Source organism: Eleutherodactylus coqui, chromosome 1 (assembly GCF_035609145.1).
Source record: "Eleutherodactylus coqui strain aEleCoq1 chromosome 1, aEleCoq1.hap1, whole genome shotgun sequence".
NCBI lineage: Eukaryota > Metazoa > Chordata > Amphibia > Anura > Eleutherodactylidae > Eleutherodactylus > Eleutherodactylus coqui.
This window is the reverse complement of record NC_089837.1, coordinates 451,073,731-451,098,259: the sequence shown is the minus strand read 5'-3', so window position 1 is coordinate 451,098,259 and position 24,529 is coordinate 451,073,731. Positions and strand designations below refer to the sequence as shown.

Sequence of the window (24,529 nt, the reverse complement as noted above, 5' to 3'; positions counted from 1 at the left end):
GGGATTGGCCAAAAATAGACATCCTCTTTAAATACTGGCTGGTTTACCTCCATTCCTTCATCTATAGATGTGAGGTTTGTATCACACCACTCGGAATGTGTACAGATCTTAACAAGATGCATGCAAACAAACGAATTCCCTTCTCCTAGACCCAACAATGAGACCTCTGCCCAAACCTATACATGTCAAATGTACTTAAGACATATAGCATACTGTAAGTACATATGATAATAAACTTTATTTGTATAGCGCCAACATATTCTGCAGCGCTTAACATATGAAAAAGTTACAGCTTAACCAATTCTCTGTTATCAGACCCCTATTTATTAAAAGTAAGGAAGAAGTTTAAAAGTTAGATAAACTTAATTCTTCTGTATTTTCAGAAGGAAAGGAGATCCCTTCACGTGTTGCAATGAAGTGGCTCCTGGTATGCTCTGCTCATCTGTCGGGGATATCACATATCCAGGTGACGTGGAATTAAAATGTGAAACCCTCTTCCAATATTTTGAAGTTGTTGTACTCCATAGAGACCTCCAGAAATGACTGAAATCTAATACTATTGAGTGTGCTTGGAAGCAGGAATTGAAGAGGCTTGATTCTTTGTGTACGTAATTACATTGCTGAAACAGGACTATTCTGCAAGCTTTTGTTGTACACACCAAGATTTAATGAACTGGGCTGTTCTGTAATTTCAAGAGATAGTTTTCTTATCTTTACATAAGTAAATAAAGACCTATAAAGTTGCAATGCAATTAAGTCAATAGTAAGTTATTAGGAAGGCTTTGCCACTCTACTCGAGAATCCTGAGAAGACAAATAACTCCTGCCGGACTGGTGTTTGTAGGAAGCACTACTTTTTGGTTTTGGATGCAGATTTACACATCTGAACTTTGATGAATTACATGGATATTTCCAAAAACTGTGCAAAGAATTGTCTCATGAGGACAACCCCTTTAAAAATTGAAGTTAGTCCAACAACCGGCTGATCACCTGGTTCAGTTCCAGAAACCCCTGCCATCGGAAGTTGGGGTTGGCCATACACTGACGACCATTGAGATGAAACAAAATAGGTCCATCACATCAGAGCAAGAATAACTCCCTGCTAGTGGCTCCCTGCTCCAGCGAATTTAGGCAGTATGACCCCCTTTATGCCCATCAGCCACAGTGACTGTAATGCCATCGCTAACGACCATGAAACAAATCAGTAATCTAAGAATTTAAATGACCAGGAAAGAAGGCTTTGATCTTGATATTGCAGTGGAAGTCTGACTGTCCATTCATCGTGTGTGCACAGCTGCTAGGCGTACATCATCAGCCTGACGTAACTGTACTGTACAACATGGGGCCCTTTTACACGGAACGATTATGGCTCAAAGAATCGTCGGATTGCAGCGGTAATCACAGTAAAGAGGGCACATTTTTAAGAGTTGCCTAATTCATTCCCTTCACTGAAAGAGTAAGGGAACGGAATGTAAATTTATCAGCCTGTATAAAAATCTGTAGTGGAAGACCTGCAAGCTATCTCATAAACGAATTGTGTATGGACGCGTTCGGTCACGGATGCGTGAGAATGTAAGCGTATGGACAGCATATCGTCCGTGCGGAAGAAAGGTCATATGCAGGAAATGACACCAGAAAAAAAGCTCAGGTGAGATTCTCCCAGAATACCAGATTTTCTATGTGGTTTGCGGGCGATTCCACCGCTCATACGCAGTGTCAATTGTGTATGGTCTGCGGGCCACACACATCCACTGACATCAAAATAGAGCATGCTGCGATTACAGCTCTATTCAAACTCCTCCTAGCTGTAGTCTTAAGGCCCATTTAGACACAATGATTATCACTCAAAATTCGCTAAAATGCCGTCTTTTGAGTGATAATCATTATGCATAAATGTGCTCATCTTTCAGTTTTATGCCGAACGACAGTTTTCAGTTCTGCTTGAAAACCATCCTTCAGCAGAACAGCTGATAAGCAGGACCACACACTGTGTTCTGCCTGCAGAGAGCTGATTACAGCTGATAACATTGTGTCAGCTGTTCTCAGCTATCAGCCCCTCCAGCAGATCAAAGCGAAAGTAATCAAGGAACAGTGGGAGGTCTGTTCCCTGAGTACAGCTCCCTGCGGCTCACACTCTGTAAGTAGTAGATTATGCAAAATGATCGCTCAAAAGCCATCTTTGATTTAGACACAACGATTATCGCTCAAAATTCGCTCAAAAGCCATCGTCTTAGCGATAATCATTGCGTCTATCTTGCGCCTGTTGTGCAGTTTTCGTTAACGATTCGCTCATTGTTGTCTTTTAGTCCACTTAAATCCATCGTTCGGGTGTTTGCTTCTCGTTTGGTTAAAATGGCATTCATTTAGTCATTCAGCGATTTGAGGGGAGTTTTTAATCGTTTGGCGGGGTGTACATTCAACAGGTTACAGGCCCAGTGATTGGCTGATGAGCAGACAAAGCTTCGTTTTTAAGACGCCCACCTGGTGCTCAACCAAACGATTGCTCAATTATCGCTTATTTTTTTGTTCAATACAAACACTACACAACGATAATACAACGACTGAAAAGCCCGGCTGCTACGGCCATTTTCCAACAATTTCCGCTAGGTTAAAACATCCGCCTTTAAAAGCAAAACCAGCGCTCACTTTTAATCGTCATAACAGAAATTGGACGATAATCTATGGGTCTAAATGGGGTGTTAGAGTCCTTTTACAGGGGTACATAATCTATGCTAATGACCACTAGCCAATAATGAGCATGACGGTCAGCGTGTATTCCCGAACATATTTTCTGCTCTATGGGGATGGCCGATTGTTAGCACGATCGTTCCTTCCAATACAGCTGACATTGATCAACGGCACACCTCCCCATTTATGCAGGGAGCTGTGCAGCCACCCGGCAAAAAATTCTTGAGCTCATGACCCAATCAGCCGATGAATCAGTGTTCGCTCATTCATTGGCTTAACATTCATCCTTTTACACAACCCGATAATGGAGCAGTCGTAGGAATGCAAACTCTATGCATCAGGGGTGTAACTAAGGGTTCAGGGGCCCTGATGCAAAATGTGAGCTGGGCCCCCGCCTCTCTCTGTTTCTGTACCCGTACCCATACCTAGACCGTGCTGCACAGAGACATAACTTAAAGTTTCTGGGCCCCAATGCAAAACCTGTAACAGGGCCCCCAACTATAATGCTTTATTCATAGCACTGGGCTCCCTATATGGAGAAGAGAGGCCTTATGGGCCCCCTAAGGCTCCTGGGCCGGGGTACAACCGCATCCCCTGCACCCTCTATAGTTACGCCCCTGCTATGCATGCTGGCAGTTATAGGTAACACTTTGTTGCTGCGTTTATTAGGGACGTGATGCGTGTAAACATAGTGGCAGATTGGCTTCTGCACGGGATGAAGAAGAGGGTCCAGAGCAACAGATAAAAGATACAGTTTACCGCTCCTTAGCTGTACCTACTAGATTTCCGCATTTTCAGAATTTCCAATTTGTGCCCGGAAAGCCCCTTTAATTCTAATGTCTTTATATCCTGACAGTGCATTCACCGGCTCGGCTAACCGTCTCTGTTTATTCTTTGTCATTACTCATTCTCAGGAGAATACATGCCATGGACATGGCAAGGAGATCCGTACTTTCTGCCTTACGGTTTCTTTGCCATCACTAACATGTCAGAGGCTTCAATGATTTATGGCCCTCAGAATTTGGCGTCCACGTAGCACACCCAACAATACAATGATTAAATACCATGATTTATCGCGATGACAGAGCTCTATGATACGATCCTCTAAAACAACTTTCCACATTGCTTGCATTGCTGCTCCGGGAGACACAGCCCCGTTCCAAAGTGCATAAATCAGTAAACACATTGTAAAGCAAAGAACAAAGAATCTATCAGAGGATTTGCAGCAGAATAAAATAGTTCATAGCCCACTGATGCCGACACTCAACACTCCACTGTGGCGATAATCAGCCTGTGAGCCGCTTACATGTAGGTCATCACAATCACCTCCAGCATATTGTATCTCATTGACTTGATGTATTAATACCAGATTATTCATTTACCGGTATCTCTAGAGTGTAATATAGCTTTCTCTGCTTCAATGACCCTTTTATAATAGATGCCAGTTGGTTCTCAGCAAATCTTAGAAGCTAAAATGATATGCGGTCTCAATGTTCGATATAAAACTCCATTTTTGACTTAAAAACAATTAAAAGAAAATATAAAAAAGAAGCTGTTACACCTCCAGCAATTACTTCCATGCTTGCTTGGAGAATGGACGCAACCCAGTCAGTCTCCACTCATACTTATTAGGCCTTATTCACATGACCGTACATACACAACTATTTAGCTGCATCCAAAAATTGGGCGAATACCGCGACCATCTGAAGCACTGGATAAAAAATGTATTGATTCAGATGGCCTATTTTGTGCCGCGTGAAAAAATTGCGCTGGCAAAAATAGCAAAACAGCGACCATTACCAGTCGCCGATTTTATACGCTGTGTCCAAAGATAGGTTTCACCCTATCTTTGGCGGAGATATGCTGGAAGCTCCCATAGACTCCTGTGGGAGCTGAAAAAAAGGGAGGGAGTTTAGCTGAGCAAACACTGAAAAGAAGGCAGCTGGTTCTATTGAAGCATTAGCAGTCATTGCGAGGACTTCTACCGATCGAGGGATTTCTTTGCTGCCGCAGATTCATTTGCTGATACGCAGCAGACGCCCGTGTGAGCAGCAGATAAGACACGGTTAAAGATCGGGACTTGATCGCGGCTATTCGTCATTCATGCGATTTTACAGCGCTTGTAGGCAACCATAAAAATGCATGCGTTCGTGTGAAAGAGTCATTAGGGCAGGAACGGGATGGGAGGGTTGGGGTATGCTTGTGGTTCCATCATTACTACGCAATGGAGGTCATAACAAAACCCACTCTGCAGACTCTTGTAAAGCTGATTATAGAGGTAATATTGATCTGAACGATTTTAGGATCATTAATACATTTTCCTCGAGGCCACCAGGGAACATAATTGTGTAAGCCCTTCCTTCCATCAATGCAGAACATGCACCCCTGAATCTCTGGTAGTGGATCAGTCCCTTAATTATAATCCGGATATCTATTATGGTTCACGCTTCATAGAGATAATGGTATTTCTCATGATACAAACCGTATTCCATGGGAAAACTGTTCATACGCTTTGAAATATCTGTTCATGTCTGTCCCTTCCAGGATAAACATCCTCATTTTTTATGCCCCAAACTAGTTTAAGAGATTAAAAAAACAACTGCAAGCAGATGATGGTGTAAACTAAAGGAAAGAACTATATTCACCTGTTCAATGGTGACTTCTGTCCAGCACCGCTGCTCCGTTCCTTGCTGGTCCAATCACAAACTGTTCATCGCTAAAGTGACTGCTCACCAATCACTCGCCTCAACAGCATGTATACATAAACGGCATGTGACAGCTGAAGCTCGTAATTGATGAGGGGTCACATATGTGATGAATGCCCCATGACCACTATAGTTGTTTTCAGCATCAAACCAGCAACGCTGGACAGGGGAGGCCATTGGACAGGTGAGTATGGCTGTTGTCTTTTTTTTAAATGTTTATCCAGTTAGTGTCTTTTTTAATCTTAAAAAAACCCTTAAAGGACAAAGTCTAGTTTGGCACTTAAAGATGCAACAATTTGGGGGGGATTTTTATCTCCACTTTTCAAAAGTCATGACTGTTTTATTTTTCCATTGACATTACATTTAAGGAACTTAAATCTGTGATCCTATAATTGCTCAGATTATACACCGCAGTACTTCTGTACTGCAGTGTATTATATGTTTTCTTGACTATGACCAGCCAAAGCAAACCCAGAGGCCATTGTCTAGCTTCCGGTGGCCATAGCAAACCATTGGCCCTCGGCAATTGGATGGTGAAGGACGGATGTCACACAGGAAGCTCCCTATATCTTTTAACCCAGTATATGATGTAATTAATATTGCTCATGGCATGCAAAGGGCTAATGACGGGGATCATAGTTCTCTGTGATCCTCACTGTTTCAGCGGGACTCCAGCTGTCAGTTACAGCCATGTACATGCCATACATGTATGCCATATTATGGGAACCCCTTCCCCCTTGATGTACGTCATTGGGTGGGAAGGGGTTAATCACCATGTTATTTTGTGTCCATCATTCTGTGCTGGATAATTTCTCAATTTACAGTGTCAGAGCTCCTGTTTCTGATAGAGAGCTCCAAATCACCTACATAGATAGAGGTAACAGATAAAATAAACGATCAAAAAATTAATGAGAACAGAATATTGGACCCTGATACTGAAAAATAAATGACAACATGGTGCTTAAGGATGGACATCGGGTAAAAAAAGCCATTTAAAATTAAAGAGTCCAACAAGTGATTGTCATTCATCAAGCAGTACAGTACTTGCCTACAGGCAGATGGGAAAGTAGAATATGCAGTAGAAACATGACTTCCATATACAGCAGATTTATGGATGTGGTAAACAGCAAAGTATCTTTACTGCTGATTATTTCAGTAATAAGCATAATAAAACACATCGGCTAACAAGTTCTTTTTTTTAAAATGTCTTCTTACTAAATCACAAACTAATTTCTGCTACCTACACTATTATTTGGGGCATTTGCTAATTGAGTGGTACAACACAAGAAAAGCAGGAACTCTTTCTTCCAAAAACAGCGCTACACTTGTCCACTGGTTGTATGTGGTATTGCAGCTACACTGTTTTTACATGTGCTACACTGAGCTATGTTGTTTCTGTAACTACCATTCACTTTTATGGGAATTATAGAAACATTGTAGCACAACATGATCAGCTGTTTCCGTAAATCTGACTACCTCTTAGAGCCTGGGCGTGGTGGACAGTGGGAAAGGGTCAGGGGTTCCTCATTCTAGAGATAGGTCCAGGTCCCAGAGGTTGGAATCTGCATCTATCAAACTTTTATGGCAGATCCTGTAGATATGCCAGAAATATCACAGATGAGACTACTCCATTAATTATGATATGTCCTGTGTGTAAAATGATAACAAAGATTGCAGCAATAAAAGAAGTGCAGGTGCATATATTCTATATAGGTGAATCATAGAATGGTAGAGTTGGAAGGGACCTCCAGAGTCATCGGGTCCAACCCCCTGCTCAGTGCAGGATTCAGTAAAGGCTGATTTAGACACAACGATTCTTGCTCAAAAATCGCTCAAAGCCGTCTCTTGAGCGAAAATCGTTGGCTAACTGCGTTGACATCGTGCAGTTTTTGTTCACAAATCGCTGATCGTTCTTTCGGCATGCTTAAAGAGAACGATCAGCCTTATCAGGAGTTCACTGCGGGATACAGCTGATACTGAACACAGCCGGGGTATGAAGAACACAGCGGTCCAGCTGTGTTCTGCATACCCCGCTCGGAGCACACAGCTGTATAACAGCTGAGCGCTCCTAGCAGAGAACAGCTGGATGCAGAAGACAAGCGACCCCGCTTGTCTTCTGCATACATCGCTCGGTGCACTCAGCTGTATACCAGCTGAGCGCTCCGAGCAGCGAACAGCTGGATGCAGAAGACAAGCAGCCCCACTTGTCTTCTGCAAATCTGGCTCAAAGCGCAGAGTGATTGCTCAACGTTTGAGCGATCACCTTGCCCTGTAAATGCACACGATTATCTCTCAAAGGTCGCTGAAAAGACATCTTTTGAGCGATAATCGTTGCGCCTTAACCAGGCATAAGTCATCACAGACAGATGTCTGTCCAGCCTTTGTTTGAACACTTCCATTGAAGGAGAACTCACCACCTCCCGTGGTAACCTGTTCCACTCCTTGATCACCCTCACTGTCAGAAAGTTTTTTTTCTAATATCGAATCTGTCTCTCCTTCCTTTCAGTTTCATTCCATTACTTCTAAGTGGAGGGAACTCAGAATAATTTCCTAGGATGGGCCCAAGAAACTCCAGTCCAACTTTGATTGCTTCTATGTTTTTAAAAAGTAACAGCAAATATGGCTGCCTTTCCATTGGGGCCAGCATCCAGGTCTAAAACACCACATTACATTCATTACTGCGAACATTAGTAATCTGGCATAACATATTTTTGGAGTTAAGATATACGGGCCAAAAACATGAAGTAAACAAGTCTACAACATTATTAGATGTCAATACGGTAAAAAAAATTCAATATATTGTTTGCACCATAAAAAGTCCTAGAAATATACTGGCCAAAAATAAGTTTATTTTGCCCCAATACTTTTCTGTTTAGGTTAATTTGCAAGTTTTATGGGAAAGGCTCAATATAATATAAGGCTTATATAATTTGGTCTTTTACAAGAACATTGCTTCCATTCTTTCCAGGGTAGGAGAGTCCTTAATAATAGGAGAAGGGAAAGTTTCCCGACAGTTAAAAGTTAAGAAAGTACCAAAAGTCAACTAAGTGCAAAAAGTTAAATGTGAGATAATGCTGGCGAGTGATTGATGAGTCAGAGAACTGGTAAAAAAAGTCACTTAATAGCCTGTCAATCACTGACAATGACTTCAACCTCCCGTAAGGCTGGTTTCTATTCATTATGTCTCCTAATAATATCCACAACCAAACTGGAAAGAATTCAGTGTTGTGTCCCAATGACTGTAGTGATAAAATAGTTACCATGCTCCATCATCTTCAGCGGGAACCAGAAGAGAATAAGAGAGTGGACCAAGGCGTTGATACAGTGACCCCAGAAAACCTAAAACCACATAAAACAATGATATCACTAAAGTGTAACCCTCGCTCAAGACATAACAAGTGCTCTGCTGTTACATTAATCAGCCTCACAGTTTTCCTGCTTCCAGAGAAAGATGATAAGAGAATTACAGAATTTTCAGTCTCAGCTTTCCTTCTATGTTATCGTTCAAGGCAGGGGAACCAATGGAAAATCTGAGAACCACGCAGCAGAATACAACATTATAGAGGGAACTTATTGAAAGGGGCTTTTCTACATTTACATCATTGGTAGCAATGGAGGACGGGTTGTGTGTAGATAAAAACACACACTCTCCTCCTGCTGCATGCTGATTCCCCGCGACTGTTGCATCAGTGGTAGCAGTCATGTTGTTAACGCATGGGACCGCTACAGCCAATGGGAGGCCAGCAGGGACGTCCTCAGTGATGTTCCGTAAACCTGCCTTGGGGCTTCTATATTAGAATCCCACATGACCAGTGTAAAGGTCGTCCCCAGGCTTTCTATAGAAAATAAATAACTCAAAAAACTCCTTGAGGGCTGGAGGCACCCTTGATTTATGGCATACCATGACTGACATTACAGTGATGGGCCCCAAGCGGCTAGACACGCCTGAGCCCCAGCAGTGCCGAAGAGGGGAGTATGTTTTTTTTTATTTTTTACACCAGAAAGGAATGGATTTTCAGGGAAGGGCTTATATTTAAAGCCCTTCCCTGAAAATCACTGCAGGGGTTGCCGGCATCCTATGGCATTCAATGGGGCCGCCGGCTACATGGACCTGCATTCATGTGTGTTTGTGCACGTACGTGGGTGCACGGTTTTGTGTGCACCTATGTACACACACACTCGTGTGAATGCACCCTTATTGTATAATGGTGCCTGCAATACTTTCATTCGGATTATTAATACTATATATAATGAAAAATTATAAACATTTCAAATATACTTTGTTGCAATTCCTCACCACTTTATTAATATTTGTTTGCTGTCAGTGAGTGAGAACATTCTTTACGCTCAGAGGCTGCAAAGTGGTATATAGCTAGTGCTGCTCTCAGCAGCTGTAACCAATCTATACAATGCTATGTGAGCTAAACAGCCTGGAGTCCAGACTCGTACATTGTCGCACACTAGCAGAGAGATTTGTGCAACTGTCAAGTATTTGGCTCACAGATCATTCTCTGGACTGAATACAATTGTATTCACTTCTGAAATAATGGGAATAAATGGCTGCTATGGAAACCCATCAGAAAACCAGGATCACATCACAGGGGTACCAAGGGAAGATAATGGCGGGAGAGCCCCTCAGTCATTGGCTAACGATTTTATGCCACAAACATCATTGACTACAGCATCTAAGTGTGTAAACAGCCTTGATCAGAGTTACCGCTGATCACGGTCATTGAACGCAGGTGTCGAGTAAGGAGTAGGCTGGGCTCCTAAGCCCACTCTATACCCTCCTCAGGCCCTATAGTAGCATATTAGGAGTTATATGCTACTATGGTGTCAACCAGCTCCAGGCAGATTAACAGCCTAATTTTCACATCAAACTCATACAGCTAAATTTCAATGGGTTTTTACTCAGAAAAACTTATCACAGGTTGGACATTTTCTTTTTTCGACTTCCATAGCATAGATTCCATTGCCAAACTGGTTGCATCAGAAAAAATAACTTGAGTATGTTAAAGAGGTTCTCCGGCAATTTTTATTGATGACCTATTCTCAGAATAGGTTATGAATACTTAATCTCTGGGGACCCACACTCGGGATCCCTGGCGACCAGCTGATCGTGCGACCCACTGTCAGTGCACCGCAGCCCAGCGTGGTCATCGGTGTTCGAGGTGGAAGCATCATGGAAGGCTTCTTTCCCATTGAAATCAATGACAGCACTGCCTCCTATCACACTTCGACAATCAACCCCAGTGCAGGATGCAGAAGTGCTAGAATTGTAATAGGAGGCTTCAGCTCTTATTGATTTCAATAGGCGTGAAGCCCTCTGTGATGCTTCCAAAACGTATGACAATGTTTGGCTCTGCTACACAGACAGTGGATGGACAATCAAGTGATTGGTGTGAATCTCAAGTGGTGGGTCCCAAGCGATTAACCATTGATAACCTATCCTGGGGATGAATTTGCCTAAGAAACCCCTTTAAAACAGATGAGTCACTTGAATATGCTACCCTATATGCATCATCACATGATAGAAACAAGTCTGATCTCCTGGCACAAAAATACTGTGCCGTTTGGCTAAAATGAGCAATCAAAAAATTAGGAGGAATCGTAGTTATGAGTTTGCTACCGTCCATTCATGAGCAGACTGTCAATCACTGATGGGAGAGAGCAGATGGGGGGGGGGGTTCGCTATATTCCTTGATGAGTCCTACTAGCCTATTGGCACAATACATTTTAGGTCAACAGGACTGCTAAACTGTAACTGTAATATGCTGCCCATGCATAGGGAAGCATATTCAGGTAATAGATCCACTTTAAGATGTTCCTGCAATCTAGTGATTAACCCTTTCCAATCCACTGTCTGACCTCTGAAGACATTATGATTTAAGGCTGCACAGTTCCGATGTTGGAAGACATCCGTCGGGGTTCTCTTACTGTATATTGCCAGCCTCTCTGCTGTCGGAGCTTATCCAACGTGTCACCTTATGCAGTACTGGTTTTTGCCAGCAGATAGCGCCATTGTATAATGGCAGAAAAAGAGTAAGCCCCCTAGGAAAACCAGGATACAAATTGGATTGGAAAGGGTTAATGGTGTTTTTCATGGGTTATTGTTAATCCACATGCTATATCTGTTAGTTCTGTTGCATGTTGAGTAAACAATTTTCTTTATCACCTTTTTTGGGGATCAATGAAAAAAATTGGCCATGATCTTTCTAAAAGGCTTAGGGAGCTAGAACTGTTTTGCTGTATGTGCAAATAGCTGTCAGACAAAATTTGGTTCTTCAGGCCATTACACCAACGGCTCACATTCAACTTTAACCTGCCCTGTGGGTGAAGGATTGACCCCGTACACAAGGTATTCCTCTCATTAATCATCTCAAGGCTATAAAATGTTTCAATTATTTGTCTTGGCTCGTCATAGATCTGTATTTTGGAACCACATAACATTTAAGAGAACTTTGTTTTTAGTGTTCACTAATTTTCTATTAAATGAATGTTCTTTTTTCATATTATTGATGCTTGAAAGTAAGCCCCCTCATCACCAGCAGCAGTGTAGACACATCCCCTGTAATAAGAGTTAAGGCCCAGCACTTGCCATTTGCTACCTCCGTTACACTTACCCTTGTGTTAAATCCATCTGCGTTCTGTGTGATTTTGTAGAGCTGTGGAAACCTTAACATGCTATCTTGGCTGCAGGATCGTTCAAAGATTCCCAGTGTGAAAGGTGGTAAGGCAGTGAAAATCTGTCAAGAGAGTAACGGTGATCATTGTGGAGGTGCTAACAATGTGGAAAGACCAGAGAAAATACCTTGAGAGGTTGTTAATGTATCACAGTCCATGGTCAATGACAACTGAGAGGATAACTAGTATCAGCTGGGGAATACAGACGTTTAAATGGTATGTACGATGTTGTAAAGAACTTATTTTTAGTTCTATAATGCAAATGAAATAAAAAAAATGAAGCAAATTACTCTGAATTAAAAGAAATTTATTATTCTGGGTATGCAGCTCCTATGCAGGCCTATGTGTCTCCATGGCTAGAGAATACAAACTGTGCAGTCTAATCCTCCTATTATATGTCACTTCTCTCTATCTGTTCCTTTTTTGATTTTCTGTAGGTTAGTAACATGGGGAAGAAGAATAAGGCTACTTTCACATAGTGTTTGTCATCCAGTGCCAGTTCCGTCCCGGGTTTCCGTCTTTTACCAAGCATGGAGAGAGAAACCTGGATGAAACCAAGATGGAATCATAGGGTTTAACGTGTGACATGGAGACTTCTTTGGTCTCCTTTTCACAAAGTTCTTGTCCTTATCGGTCTTTTCAGCTGGATAGAAAAGCACTATCCTCAATGCTTTTTTATCCAGCTAAAGGCAGAAAACTTTGTGAAAAGTAGACCCAAGAAGACTGCATCTCATACATTTACCCTTTCCAATCCACTGTCTGACCTCTGAAGACATTATGATTTAAGGCTGTACAGCTCCGATGTTGGAAGACATCCGTTGGGGTTCTCTTACTGTATATTGCCAGCCTCTCTGCTGTTGGAGCCTATCCAACGTGTCACCTTATGCAGTACTGGCTTTAGCCAGCAGATAGCACCGTTGTATAATGGCAGAAAAAGAGTAAGCCCCCTTGGAAAACCAGGATACAAATTGGATTGGAAAGGGTTGAAACCTATGGTTCCATCCCAGTTCCATCGAGGTTTGCATTCCCTATTCTGTTCTTGGCATAAAAGATGAAAATGTAATACAGAACCAGTACTGGATGAAAAAAAAAAGTTTTTTTGAAAAATAGCCAAGTAGCCTAACACATGATTGCAGGATCCAACTATACAGAATTTGTTTGTAGTCTGTAACTATAGAGGCACATAGGTCTTCATAGTTGCTGCATACACAAAAATGGTAGAATCTTTTTTTTTAATGGCGATACGAAGGGCCTTTTTAAACGAGCCGACTTCCTGTAGGGGAAGAACGTTGGTTGATATGATCATTCATCCCCCATACACTTTCATCAATATCAGCAGCACATCTGCCATTCACATGGAGAGATGTGCTGCCCAAAATGATGATTTTTACATATGATCCAATCATTCAATGAATGAGCGTTTGTTTGTTGGTTGATCTGGGGCCAACAAGCATTCCTACAAAAGTTCATATCTGATTATTATTTAGTCATGTGAATGGGCCTTAAATTCCTTTATTTTCTTATTTTTGAGTTATTAGAGCAACAGCAAAAAAAGGTTAAAATTGTACATATTCTTTAAAAACTGAAAAGACTAGTATGGAATGTTGTATTAGGCCACCTTCACAATAGTTGCACTTCGCCAGTATTTTGCATTTGTAATCCAAAACTAGGAATGGGTCCAAAATACAAGGGAGGTGCGAAGCTTTCTATTCGGCCACTTTCACACGTCACTACTGTGTTTCCCCCGAAAATAAGACAGTGTCTTATATAAATTTTTGTTCAAAAAGTTTTAACTTTATTACATGTATAGCTGCCTGGACTCTATTTAAATTGACTTTTTTAATTAAGTGTTAGCAGGGATTAATTTTGGAGTAGGGCTTATATTTCAAGCATCCTCAAAAAGCCTGAAAAATCATTTTTCATCCTCAAAAACTCTGGAAAATCAGGCTATGTCTTATTTTCAGGGTATGTCTTATTTTCAGGGAAACGGTATTTTGATCAGTATTCAGCATCGGTATTAGTAAGCTAACAGCAGGAGTGGAACATAAGCAGAGGAAGACAATAATGGAAACATCTGGACTGCTTCTCTGTGTTTCAGCCACTTTTAGTTTTGGTTTGCAAGTACTGATGCAAAATACAGAAATGCAAAATGTTGCCGTGTGAAAGGTGTCTGAAATAAACTTCTGCTAACACATTCCAAGATGGAATTTGGAGAAGAAGAAAAAAAGGTATCTAGTTCTACAGCTAAACTGACACAAGGCGTACTGACGCATCATGACTGCTTGCTTGTACAGAAACTCCATTGTGGAAAATACAATGTCTGATATTGGTCATTTTTTTAATGTTTCCTTTGTGGTATAAATTCCAAGCCTGCATTTTCTGTATCTTGACTGTCTTTGTTTTATTTGCTGACAGATCTAGGCCCCGTTCACACTTGTTGGATTTTCCACAGACTTCAGTGCCAGTTCTGCAGCACCGATGTGAATGCGGCCTTTTTCCAACCAATGCTTGCAGGCAGAGGCGTAACTTGAAGCTCCTGGGCCCCAATGCAAAACCTGGAACAGGGCCCCCAACTATAATGCTTTATTCATAGTACTGGGCTCCCTATATGGAGAAGAGAGGCCTTATGGGCCCCCCAAGGCTCCTGGGCCCGGGTGCAACCGCATCCCCTGCATCCTCTATAGTTAAGCCCCTGCTTGCAGGGTATCATTTTCTAGAGGAGGCTGCGATACTATGATATGGTCGTTCTCCTTCTCTGCTTTCTTCAAATTCGAACAATAAATGTTGATCTTTCCATAGCTTCCATAAACTTAAAGGGATTGTCTAACCCCATGATTTTTTAAGTGCTTACAATGGTATAACAGAAGTACCCACCTCCCCAATTCCCTGCTGCTACCATTCCAACACTTTCCCATTCCCCCAACCGTCTCTGATCTTCCTGTTCTGGTGTGTCAACACCAAAGAGGTCACCGCTGCCGACAGTTGTTGGCTGTACTGACTGCAGCCGTCACATATCATGTTGACTATTCATCAGTACAGCAGGAAGAACAAAGATGGCCAGAGAAATGGCGAAGAATTGGCACAGGAGCAGCAGTGAAATGGTGAGAAGAGTGTTACTTTTTCTGTTACTCTATACTGTAAGCGGGGGACAGGGACTGATTGGGGTTAACTGTGACAATCTCCGTACAGCACTGTGGAATATATTGCCGCTATACAGGCAATTAGAAATAAAAATAATATATTATTGTCCAATAAACAATTAAGGAAGAAGTTTGTAATGAAATATCCGGTTCTAGGGCTATGATACCTGGACAATTGAGCAGGAAGAGCCAAGTAGTAGTCAACAAATATGCATCTACTGGATGAAAACTAGACAGTATATCATATCGGAACCCTGTGCTTTCTGTGACCTTCTAGAAGAACAAGCTAGAGGAGTAACACCTCATCCATCTCAACTGTTTTTAAGCTTTCAGCCTCTACACAATTTGGACATCAGTCAGACTTTGAAAAAAGTTGTCCCCAACGAAGATAAGTGAACACAATGTTCTTAGGGTAAAACACTAGAGTTATATTGTAGATGTAAATATGATCACGGGTTTAGTGTAATTAAAAAATATATGTGTCACTATTTTGAACCACACAGTTAGACAATACAGCAATGTCTTAAAGATATGGACATTTTAGCAACCACTTGTGGCTCCATTGTTGCTCCTGTGCATCTGACAATTAAAAACATACAAATAGTTTGAACTTGGCCTACCATTTTCTGTCTACAGCTCCTATGCAGACCCATATGAAGTCTGATCCTGCAGTCAATCATTACTCTCCTCCATCTGCCCTATGTTTTAATGTCAGTCTGGTACTATCTGGGGGAATTTTAAGGCTGCGGTCACACGGGTCAGAAATGCCATTGAATGTCCGCAGCGGCATCGGACTGAAATTGCACTAAATTTTCACCGCTTGAAGTCCCGCGGGTTTTGGTGCGGGTTTTCAAGTGGCTTATTCAGCTGCAGCCAGCACTTCCCCATAGGGAGGAGAGATGCTTTGAATTCTGCACGGCATGTCAATTTCAGCGCGGCTTGGCCACGGCGTGCTGCTTTATCCCAGGATAAAAATTGTTGGTGGAATTTCCGTGCAGAAAGCCCACACGGAAATTCTGCGGCAATTCCAACACGTGTAAACTCAGCCTATGGGAGGACATGTGGCAGGCCACATGGGGAGCATTTGAAAATGAGCACAGTATGGGGTCACCTGTGCTGGCATTTTGGGGGTAGTGCTGTGGTAGGCACTCATATCTATGGCAAGCACTAATGTGGCATCTGAAGCTGGACAACTGTAAGGGGGCATCTGTGGATGGAACTTTGGTGGCAATCTCTATGGCAGATAATCTGGAGGCCATCTAAAATCAATGACCTTATCATACATCTGTGGCTAGAATACCAAGAACAAATCCTGTGTGGTCTGATTCTTCAGACATATATTTTATATCAGTCAGATAAAAGCATGACTGCAGAATAAGACTACACAGAGTTTGTTTGTAGTCTGTTACCATGGAAACACACAGGACTACCTAGGACAGTGATGGTGAACCTTTTAGAGACCGAGTGCCCAAACTGCAACCCAAAACCCACTTATTTATTGTAAAGTGCCAACATGTCAGGGGGCGGGGCTTATCATGACGTATGATTTTTACCCCCGTCGTTCTTAAAAGCACAGGGCCGCTTCAAAATAGACAACGTGCAGATTTTGACTGCTTTTGGATGCGGAAATGCTGTGAAATTTGCCACGGAAATTTCCGCTGAGGACATTCTGCAGCATTTCCATCTCATGTAAACATATCCCAGCAGTGATATTGACCCCCCCCCAGAGTAGCCCCAGCAGTAAGGGTGACCCCCCCCCCTGAGCAGCCCCAGTGCTAATAGTGACCCACCCCAGAGCAGCTTTAGTGGTTATAGTGACCCCGCACAGCGGCCCCAGCGGTAATAGTGACATCCCACAGTGGCCCCCCAGTAGTAATAGTGACACCACACAGTGGTCTCAGTGGTAATAGTGACATCCCACAGTGGCCCCAGTAGTAATAGTGACATCCTACATCAGCCCAGTAGTAATAGTGACATCCCACAGCAGCCCCCCGTAGTAATAGTGTCACCTCACAGTGTCCCCAGTAGTAATAGTGACATCCCACAGGGGCCCCCAGTAGTAATAGCGACATCCCATAGTGGCCCCTATACTAATAGCGCCCCCCTTTGAGACCTAAATTCCCCACCCCCCACCTCCTCTACTTGGTGCTGTTGCTGCCACTGATCCCAGAAGCACAATGTGACGTGCTGCCGGACACCTTCTCCCCTCCCGTGCTCTCGCGGAACCAAGTAGGAGACGTCAGAGGAGGGGGGAGGAGGATCCCGGCTGCACAATGACATCAGTGTGTGCCTGGATCAGCACTTCTAGCAGCGCTGCTGAGTGAATACCAGCAGGGGAGCTGCGGCACCCCTGCCGCTATTTACTAATGTGGTGAGCGGCCGATGATGGCGAGTGCCAGCTGGGAAGGCTCTGAGTGCCGCCTCTGGCACGCGTGCCATAGGTTCGCCACCACTGACCTAGGATATATCAATACTAATCAGTTGTACATGTTTAATCAGAACCAATAGCACAATCTTATTTCAGATGGACCAATAAAAAAATTTGCAAGATGAGCGCCTCAAATGAAGCCAACAAAGACGGCAGTCTAAACACAAATTTGGTTTTATAGCTTCCTCCTATGAAGAGCATGATTGGTACAGATGTGAATACACCGTATACTCTACAAAACAAACACCCATACATTTTTTTGCGCAACATACAGATCACCCTTATTACAATTACTAATGAGGCTGAACTAGATACAGAACAATCAGAAACAATAACATTATCAATTCTGAACTAAACTCCTAACACATCGAGGCCACAAACCCTGAAACCTTGAACAGTTGCCTCAGGCATAAAGTCACAGCGATTGCAGAGGTAATGAGCATTAACTGCAGTTTATACATTATTTGCTAAAATGAATATGGAATCTGACAGCTCGGCGTCATGTTCTTTGCATATATTAGGATTTCACTTGCAAACCACTCTTCTGTAATCTAATGCTAACAGTTATTGACCCCTGCTGCTGTGTATTTACCCATCAGATCCCCCTTCTGAGTGGTCTGATGTCCCCAACTGTCAGTCAGCTGTATCGGTGACAGCTCTGTATATACACATAATTGGGAAATTATCGTATTGGTATAAAAAAGTTGCAAATTATGGCACACACACCACATTTGTGACTTTTTACAATTTTACGCTTCTCATATCACTTTCCAGAAATGGGTGCGGTTTATTGGAGGGGTGCGGGGTCTTGGTAGAAGAACAGTTACACTAGAATTTAAGTCAGTAACTCGTATAAATTAAATCACAAATCTTTGGCACCCATAGATTTCATTTTGTGGTGCATGGACACCCCAGGCTGCACCAAATGTATTAAGTAGTGCACTTATTCCAGTGCACATTGGTTTAAGACTGGTGTATAAAACTACAGTCGCAATAGATCTTCCCTAATATCTGTGATGGCTAGAAATGGCCGTTGCAGTATATTCTTTATTTTGTTCTAGTACTTTCTACATCGGTCATTTCATATCCTGGCTCATAGTACAACTGATCCAATGTCACAGTCAGCTCAAACTTCAGTAGAGGGCCCCCAGTGATCTCCAGCGTGGCTCTGCTCTGATAAATTAAACTTTGGGAGCATGTGTAGATCCATAAACCTGTCTAAGTTTCAGATTTTTACCTGGAAAGAAAAAAAACAAAAACTTTTTTTTCCCAAAAACAGTGCTACATCTCCCTACAGGTTGTGTATGGTACTGCAGGTCAATCCCATTCACTTTAATGGAACTAAGCTGCAATGTCAGACATAACCTATGCACAGGTGTGCTGTTGTTCCTGAAAGAAGGTAGACATGTTCTGCCATACCAGCCTAAGTGATCCAGTTAGCAAATGTATTCATTGTACTTTTTATAGCACTATTCTTTGAAGAAGTCTAATGGAGATTGAGGTTTTCTTCATTTGTGTTCTGCCTTCTTCATAATGGTTCCAGTCTTCTGGGACAGCCCCAGGAAATAACATCGGAAAAACTCCTTCATTAAGCCTCATATTATTTTTCTTTAGACTTTATTATTATTATTATTGTCTATTATATGATAATTGCCATTTCATTAGAAACTGGCCCTTTTACTATTGGGGCTTCCCTCGATAGAAATTAGACACATGACCCTGGAGTGCAGCATAAAATCAAGTGAGCAAGTTTTCTGTCCATCGGCATTAGAATGAGAAAATCAAGGGGCTTCAAAGGAGGCCTGGTCATCGGTGCTAGACTAGCCGGGGCCAGTATTTCCAAATCTGCCAACCTTTTGGGGTTTCCTCATGCTATGATGTTGTGAGTATACCGGGAATACTGTCATTGAGGAAAATCATCTAACGACGTGAATAACTCATCAATGGAAGGGGTTAGAGGAGGATGTCAAGATTTGTTTTAATGAACAAGCTGTGCACAATCCAACAAATTACAGTCATATACAGGGCTGGTGCTCTGACTTATGTTCCCGGATGAAGAACTCGTTATTCCTTAGTGTGAATGGTCTATAGCAGCAGACGATCCAATTCCAATAGCATTGCAGTCTAAGGGAAAAAAGAGGGGCAAAACTCCAGTGGGCAAAAGATCAACAATTTGGTGACTGAGTAGTGGAAAAACATCGCCTGATTAGAAGAATCCAGATTTCTGTTGCACCATGCTGATGACAGAGTTAGAATTTGGCGCAAGCAAGATGAATTGATGAATCCTTCCTGTCAACTGTTCAGAGCATGTCAGTACCTTCATCTGATTTGCGACTTTCGCGAGAAGTTACGGGTCAATATTTCAATTATTAAAGCATATGGGCACCCACAAAAAATAGGATGCACACAAATACAATTTTATTGTGCAACTCCAGTAGATGCTTCCTTCAACCACCTTTTTCTGTTTTGTTTCTCCAGTTGCTGACTCTGCCTTTCTTTTGTTTGCTTTTCTATCATTTCTATCATTGTTTATATACTCTCAATTACAATTGGTCCAACTCTTTCCTCCCCTACTCAAATTTGCAGAAGCTCTAACATGGTGATGTATTGAAGCCAAGGTTGCCCCACTTACAGCATCAGGTCCAGCCCATCATTTCTGGTCCTACATTATTACACCAGCTTTCCCTCTTTGTGCTCCCAATCTTCTGGTGACTGTTGTCTCCTGCTCATACGCACATCAGGTAAATGCCCTGGCAATTGCTCACTTTTCTCCTCTGGCTCCCTGTTGATTTCTTATCATAAAATCATAGAATGGTGGCGTTGGAAGGGACCTCCAGGGTCATCAGGTCCAACCCCCTGCTCAGTGCAGGATCCACTAAATCATTGCCTGTGTTTGAAGACTTCTATTGAAAGAGAACTCACCACCTATCGTGGCAACCTGTTCCACTCATTGATCACCCTCACTGCCAGAAAATGTTTTTCTAATACCTAATCTGTGTCTCCTCCCTTCCAGTTTCATCCCATTGCTTCTAGTCTTTCCTTGTACAAATGAGAATAGGCCTTATCCCCCTGCACTGTGACAGCCCTTCAGATATTTGTAAACAGCTATTATGTGTCCTCTCAGCCTTCTATTTTTCAAGCTAAACATTCCCAGAATCTTTTACTGTTCCTCATAAGACGTGGTTTGCAGACCGCTCACCATCTTGGTAACTCTTCTCTGAACTTGCTCCCGTTTGTCTATGTCTTTTTTAAAGTTGGGTGCCCAAAACTGGACACAGTATTCCAGATGAGGTCTGACTAAGGAAGAGTAAAGGGGAATAATTACAACAAGTGATCTAGACTCTATGCTTCTTTTAATACATCCCAGAATTGTGTTTGATTTTTTTGCTGCATCACACTGTTTACTCATGTTCAGTCTGTGATTTATTAGTATACCCAAGTCTTTTTCACATGTGCTGCTGCTTAGCCCAATTCCTCCCATTCTGTATGTGCTTTTTAATTTTTCTTGCCCAGATGTATGACTTTTCATTTTTCCTTGTTAAATACCATTCTGTTAGTCACCACCCACTGTTCAAGCTTGTCTAGATCCTTTCAAATCCTCTCGGCCTCTTTTCTATTGTCAGGATGGCATAAGATGCTTTTACAATTGCTTTACTAAAGTCAAGATATAGTATATCTACTGCATTTTACTGATCGAGCCAGTTGGTCATTCTGTTACAAACCCATGCTTGCTCTGATTAATTACGCCACTCTCATCCAAATATTTGCATATGTGCTGTTTAATAATTTATTCATAGAGAAGTTCATAGATAAGTCAGGCTCACAGGCCTGTAGTTTCCAGGGTCCACCTTCTTCCCTCTTTTGAAGATAGGGACAACATTTGCCCTTCTCCAATCTTCTGGGACTTCTCCTGTTCTCCAGAAATTTTCAATGATCATGGTGAGTGGTTCAGCAATTCATCTTGGCTGCTTCCTTTAGTATCCTAGGATATAATTCATCTGGACCTTGAGACTTGAATTAATTTAAGTTAGCAAGTGTTCCCTCACCATCTCTCTGCTTATAGATAGCCTGCATTCTTTTATTCCCCCAATAGCACAGGGAAGATCAGCTGATGTTACATTTACTTTCTGAGAGAAATCAGATACAAAATAGGAATTTAAAAATTCATCCTTCTTTGCAGCATTTTAAACCAATACATCATTTTCATCCTATAAACATCGTATAGCATCTTTGACTTTTCTTTTGCTTGTGACATACCCACAAAATCCTTTTTTAATGCTTTTGGCCTCTGTTGCAAGCCTCAATTCATTATTAGCTTTAGCTTTTCTGACACTTGTCCTACAGTTTCTGCAGATCGCATTATATTCTTCTTTAGATATTCCCCCATCTTTGCATGTGATAAACATATTTTTCTTCCTTTTTAGCATGTGTGCGAGTTCTGTGTTCATCCATCCTGGTCTCTTTAAATGCTTCCCATTCTTCCTTCTTTTAGGGATTGCTAACGATTGTGCTTTGATAATCTCATTTCGCAATATTTACCAACCTTCTTGGACATTTCTGTCCTTAAGAACATCCAGCCATTGGATTCTTCCTACCCTCTTTCTGAGCTCATTAAAATCTGCCTTTCTGAAATCCAACCTTGAAGTTTGAATCTTCTTAGGTCTTCCTCCCCTTGTTATTGAAAATTGTGCTTTCCCCTTATTGGTGCTTCTGTTCTTTGTTGGTTTTTGAGTGGTTTTGTTTTCTGCAATTGTTTATTTGTCCACCCTCTCCTGGATCCTATTGCCTACTTGATTTATCGTGGTCTGGTACTATCTTTTTTTTCCTATGTGCTTTATCCTTTAGTTCAGGGGTGTCCAAGTCATTTTCACAAAGGGCCACATCAGCATTATGGTTGCCTTCAAAGAGTTGTTTATAAGGGCTTATTTAGGTAAAACTAAAAAAGTATAGCACAGTGTTAGCCAGTAGAGCAAGGTGTGATTTGTTCTCAGTAAGAGAAACCTAGTAATCTTGTAGATATGATACCGTTTAATGGCTAACAAAAATACATGATGTTACAGGAAGCTTTCAAATCTACTCTGGGTTCTTCCTCAGGCATAATGGAACAGATCTAAAGATGCATTTATATAAATACATATACACATGATCAAATGGGAGGGCACACACATGGTATTATTAATTTGCACTTAAAATGAATTCCAAGACAGGATGAGAAGGTACAGACATGATGTGATTGCTAGCACTTAGATAAATACCAGACAGGGATGAGCAGAACAGTAAATATTTAGTCCAGTGACAAGGAATGTGAAAGTTTTATGGTCTGTAAATTGATGTTAGGGGGTCACCATCAGATCAACGTGTTACCTCTGCTCTGGATTTCTCATATCTCATAATCTCCACTGATGCAAAAAACTAACTCTGAGATTCATTCTGCTTTTCACAGTATCAAAGATGGTTATAAATTTGTATTCCCAAATTCTTTTGTGACGTTGGAACTTGAAATTGCCTTTAAGTATAATAACTTTCATATGTTGTATGTTGTGTCTGTGACTAGAAAAATGCTTCACCACAGGTAATTTTGTCTTTTTCTCTTCAATCGTGTGCCAGTGAGATCTCATCCTTGCTTTCAGTTTTTGTCCTTTTTCTCCAACATAAAGGGCCCAACAGGACATTCACTGCACAGGATCAGGTACACAACATCAGACGTGGAACATGTGAATGTCCCCGGGATCCCCGGAAGTGCATATGCCCATGTGAATGAGTTCTAAATGTAAGTACTCCCTAATGTGGCCATGGAGCTCTATGCACTATGATGGTGTATCCCCCCTTCCACCTCTATAGCACCAAGCTTCCTACCTTGGATGGTGACTAGGGTGTCAGTGTAGGGATGTCAGAGCTGTGCTACCACCTGTGAATTGCTGAACAGAGCAGTATGAAAGTGTGTGCTGCTGCTCAGAATCCAAGATGGCACACGCTTCCTGTGCCGGCACCCCTCCCTCTGCCAGACGCTGACTGCATCTTCCAAGGAACAGAGAGAGCCAATCCTTCTGCATCCGGACCTTGTTGCGGGCCACATAAAATGGCGTGGTAGGCAAGATTTGGCCTATGGACCTTGTGTTTGACATGCATGCTGTAGTGGCTATATTCCTATAATATCCATCTTGATCAGTTCTTCTCCGGTTCTGATTTTTGTACTTTCTTGATGCATACATTTTCTATTGTTTTGTTACAGTTTACTTCTTTTGGATCCTGCATTACCCTTTATCGGAATCATTATCCCAAGGTTTCATCGCAGAGGGGCAAATCTAACATACGTCTCATTTGTACGACATGATGTATTGGCTTTGTAGCATTTGGTCCTGTAGATACATGTATATATATTTTTGCTCTCCATGTTAGGTCCCCTTTTATATGCTACATGCTACTATGTGACTAACTACAACACATTGATGTATTTTCACATACAGTATATTTATATTGACCTCAATAGTCTTCTAGCAAAACAGAAAATTCCTTCAAAGGAACTTCAACCATGCCAGGCCTTCAACCACGATGTGCAACTTCATTTATGGAAAATGTGGTTTTCTATGAATTTACTTCCCAACAACTGTTTCAAATACTGAGCCTACAATCCATGGGAACAAGATGTTTTTCTCATACCATACATTAACATAACCTGTCTGATAATGGACTGTGATAAACATCAGACATGGGAGGAGTGAGGGAGCCCTCCTTGAACCTTTATGTGTAATCAAAACCCCAAAATGAGTCACTTACCACATTGTACAATCCGATGCACCATCGTTCAAACAAAATTTGTCCAGAAAATCCATTAACAAATGCGAACCAAAGCTGAAACATAAGACAGAGGCATGATGTTACATT

General features: G+C 41.9%; 1 protein-coding gene across 1 annotated transcript in view; it reads right to left on the bottom strand.

The window, feature by feature from the left end:
- The window catches only part of ATP8A2 (ATPase phospholipid transporting 8A2), a 565,764-nt gene that overhangs the window by 149,419 nt on the left and 391,816 nt on the right, over positions 1-24,529 (bottom strand). Inside the window, exons 29-31 of the mRNA XM_066588982.1 lie at positions 24,422-24,496; positions 12,016-12,138; positions 8,653-8,731 (exon numbers count right to left, since the gene is read on the bottom strand). Coding sequence (XP_066445079.1) covers positions 8,653-8,731; positions 12,016-12,138; positions 24,422-24,496 — 277 coding nt within the window. The remainder of the gene's footprint in view (positions 1-8,652; positions 8,732-12,015; positions 12,139-24,421; positions 24,497-24,529) is intronic.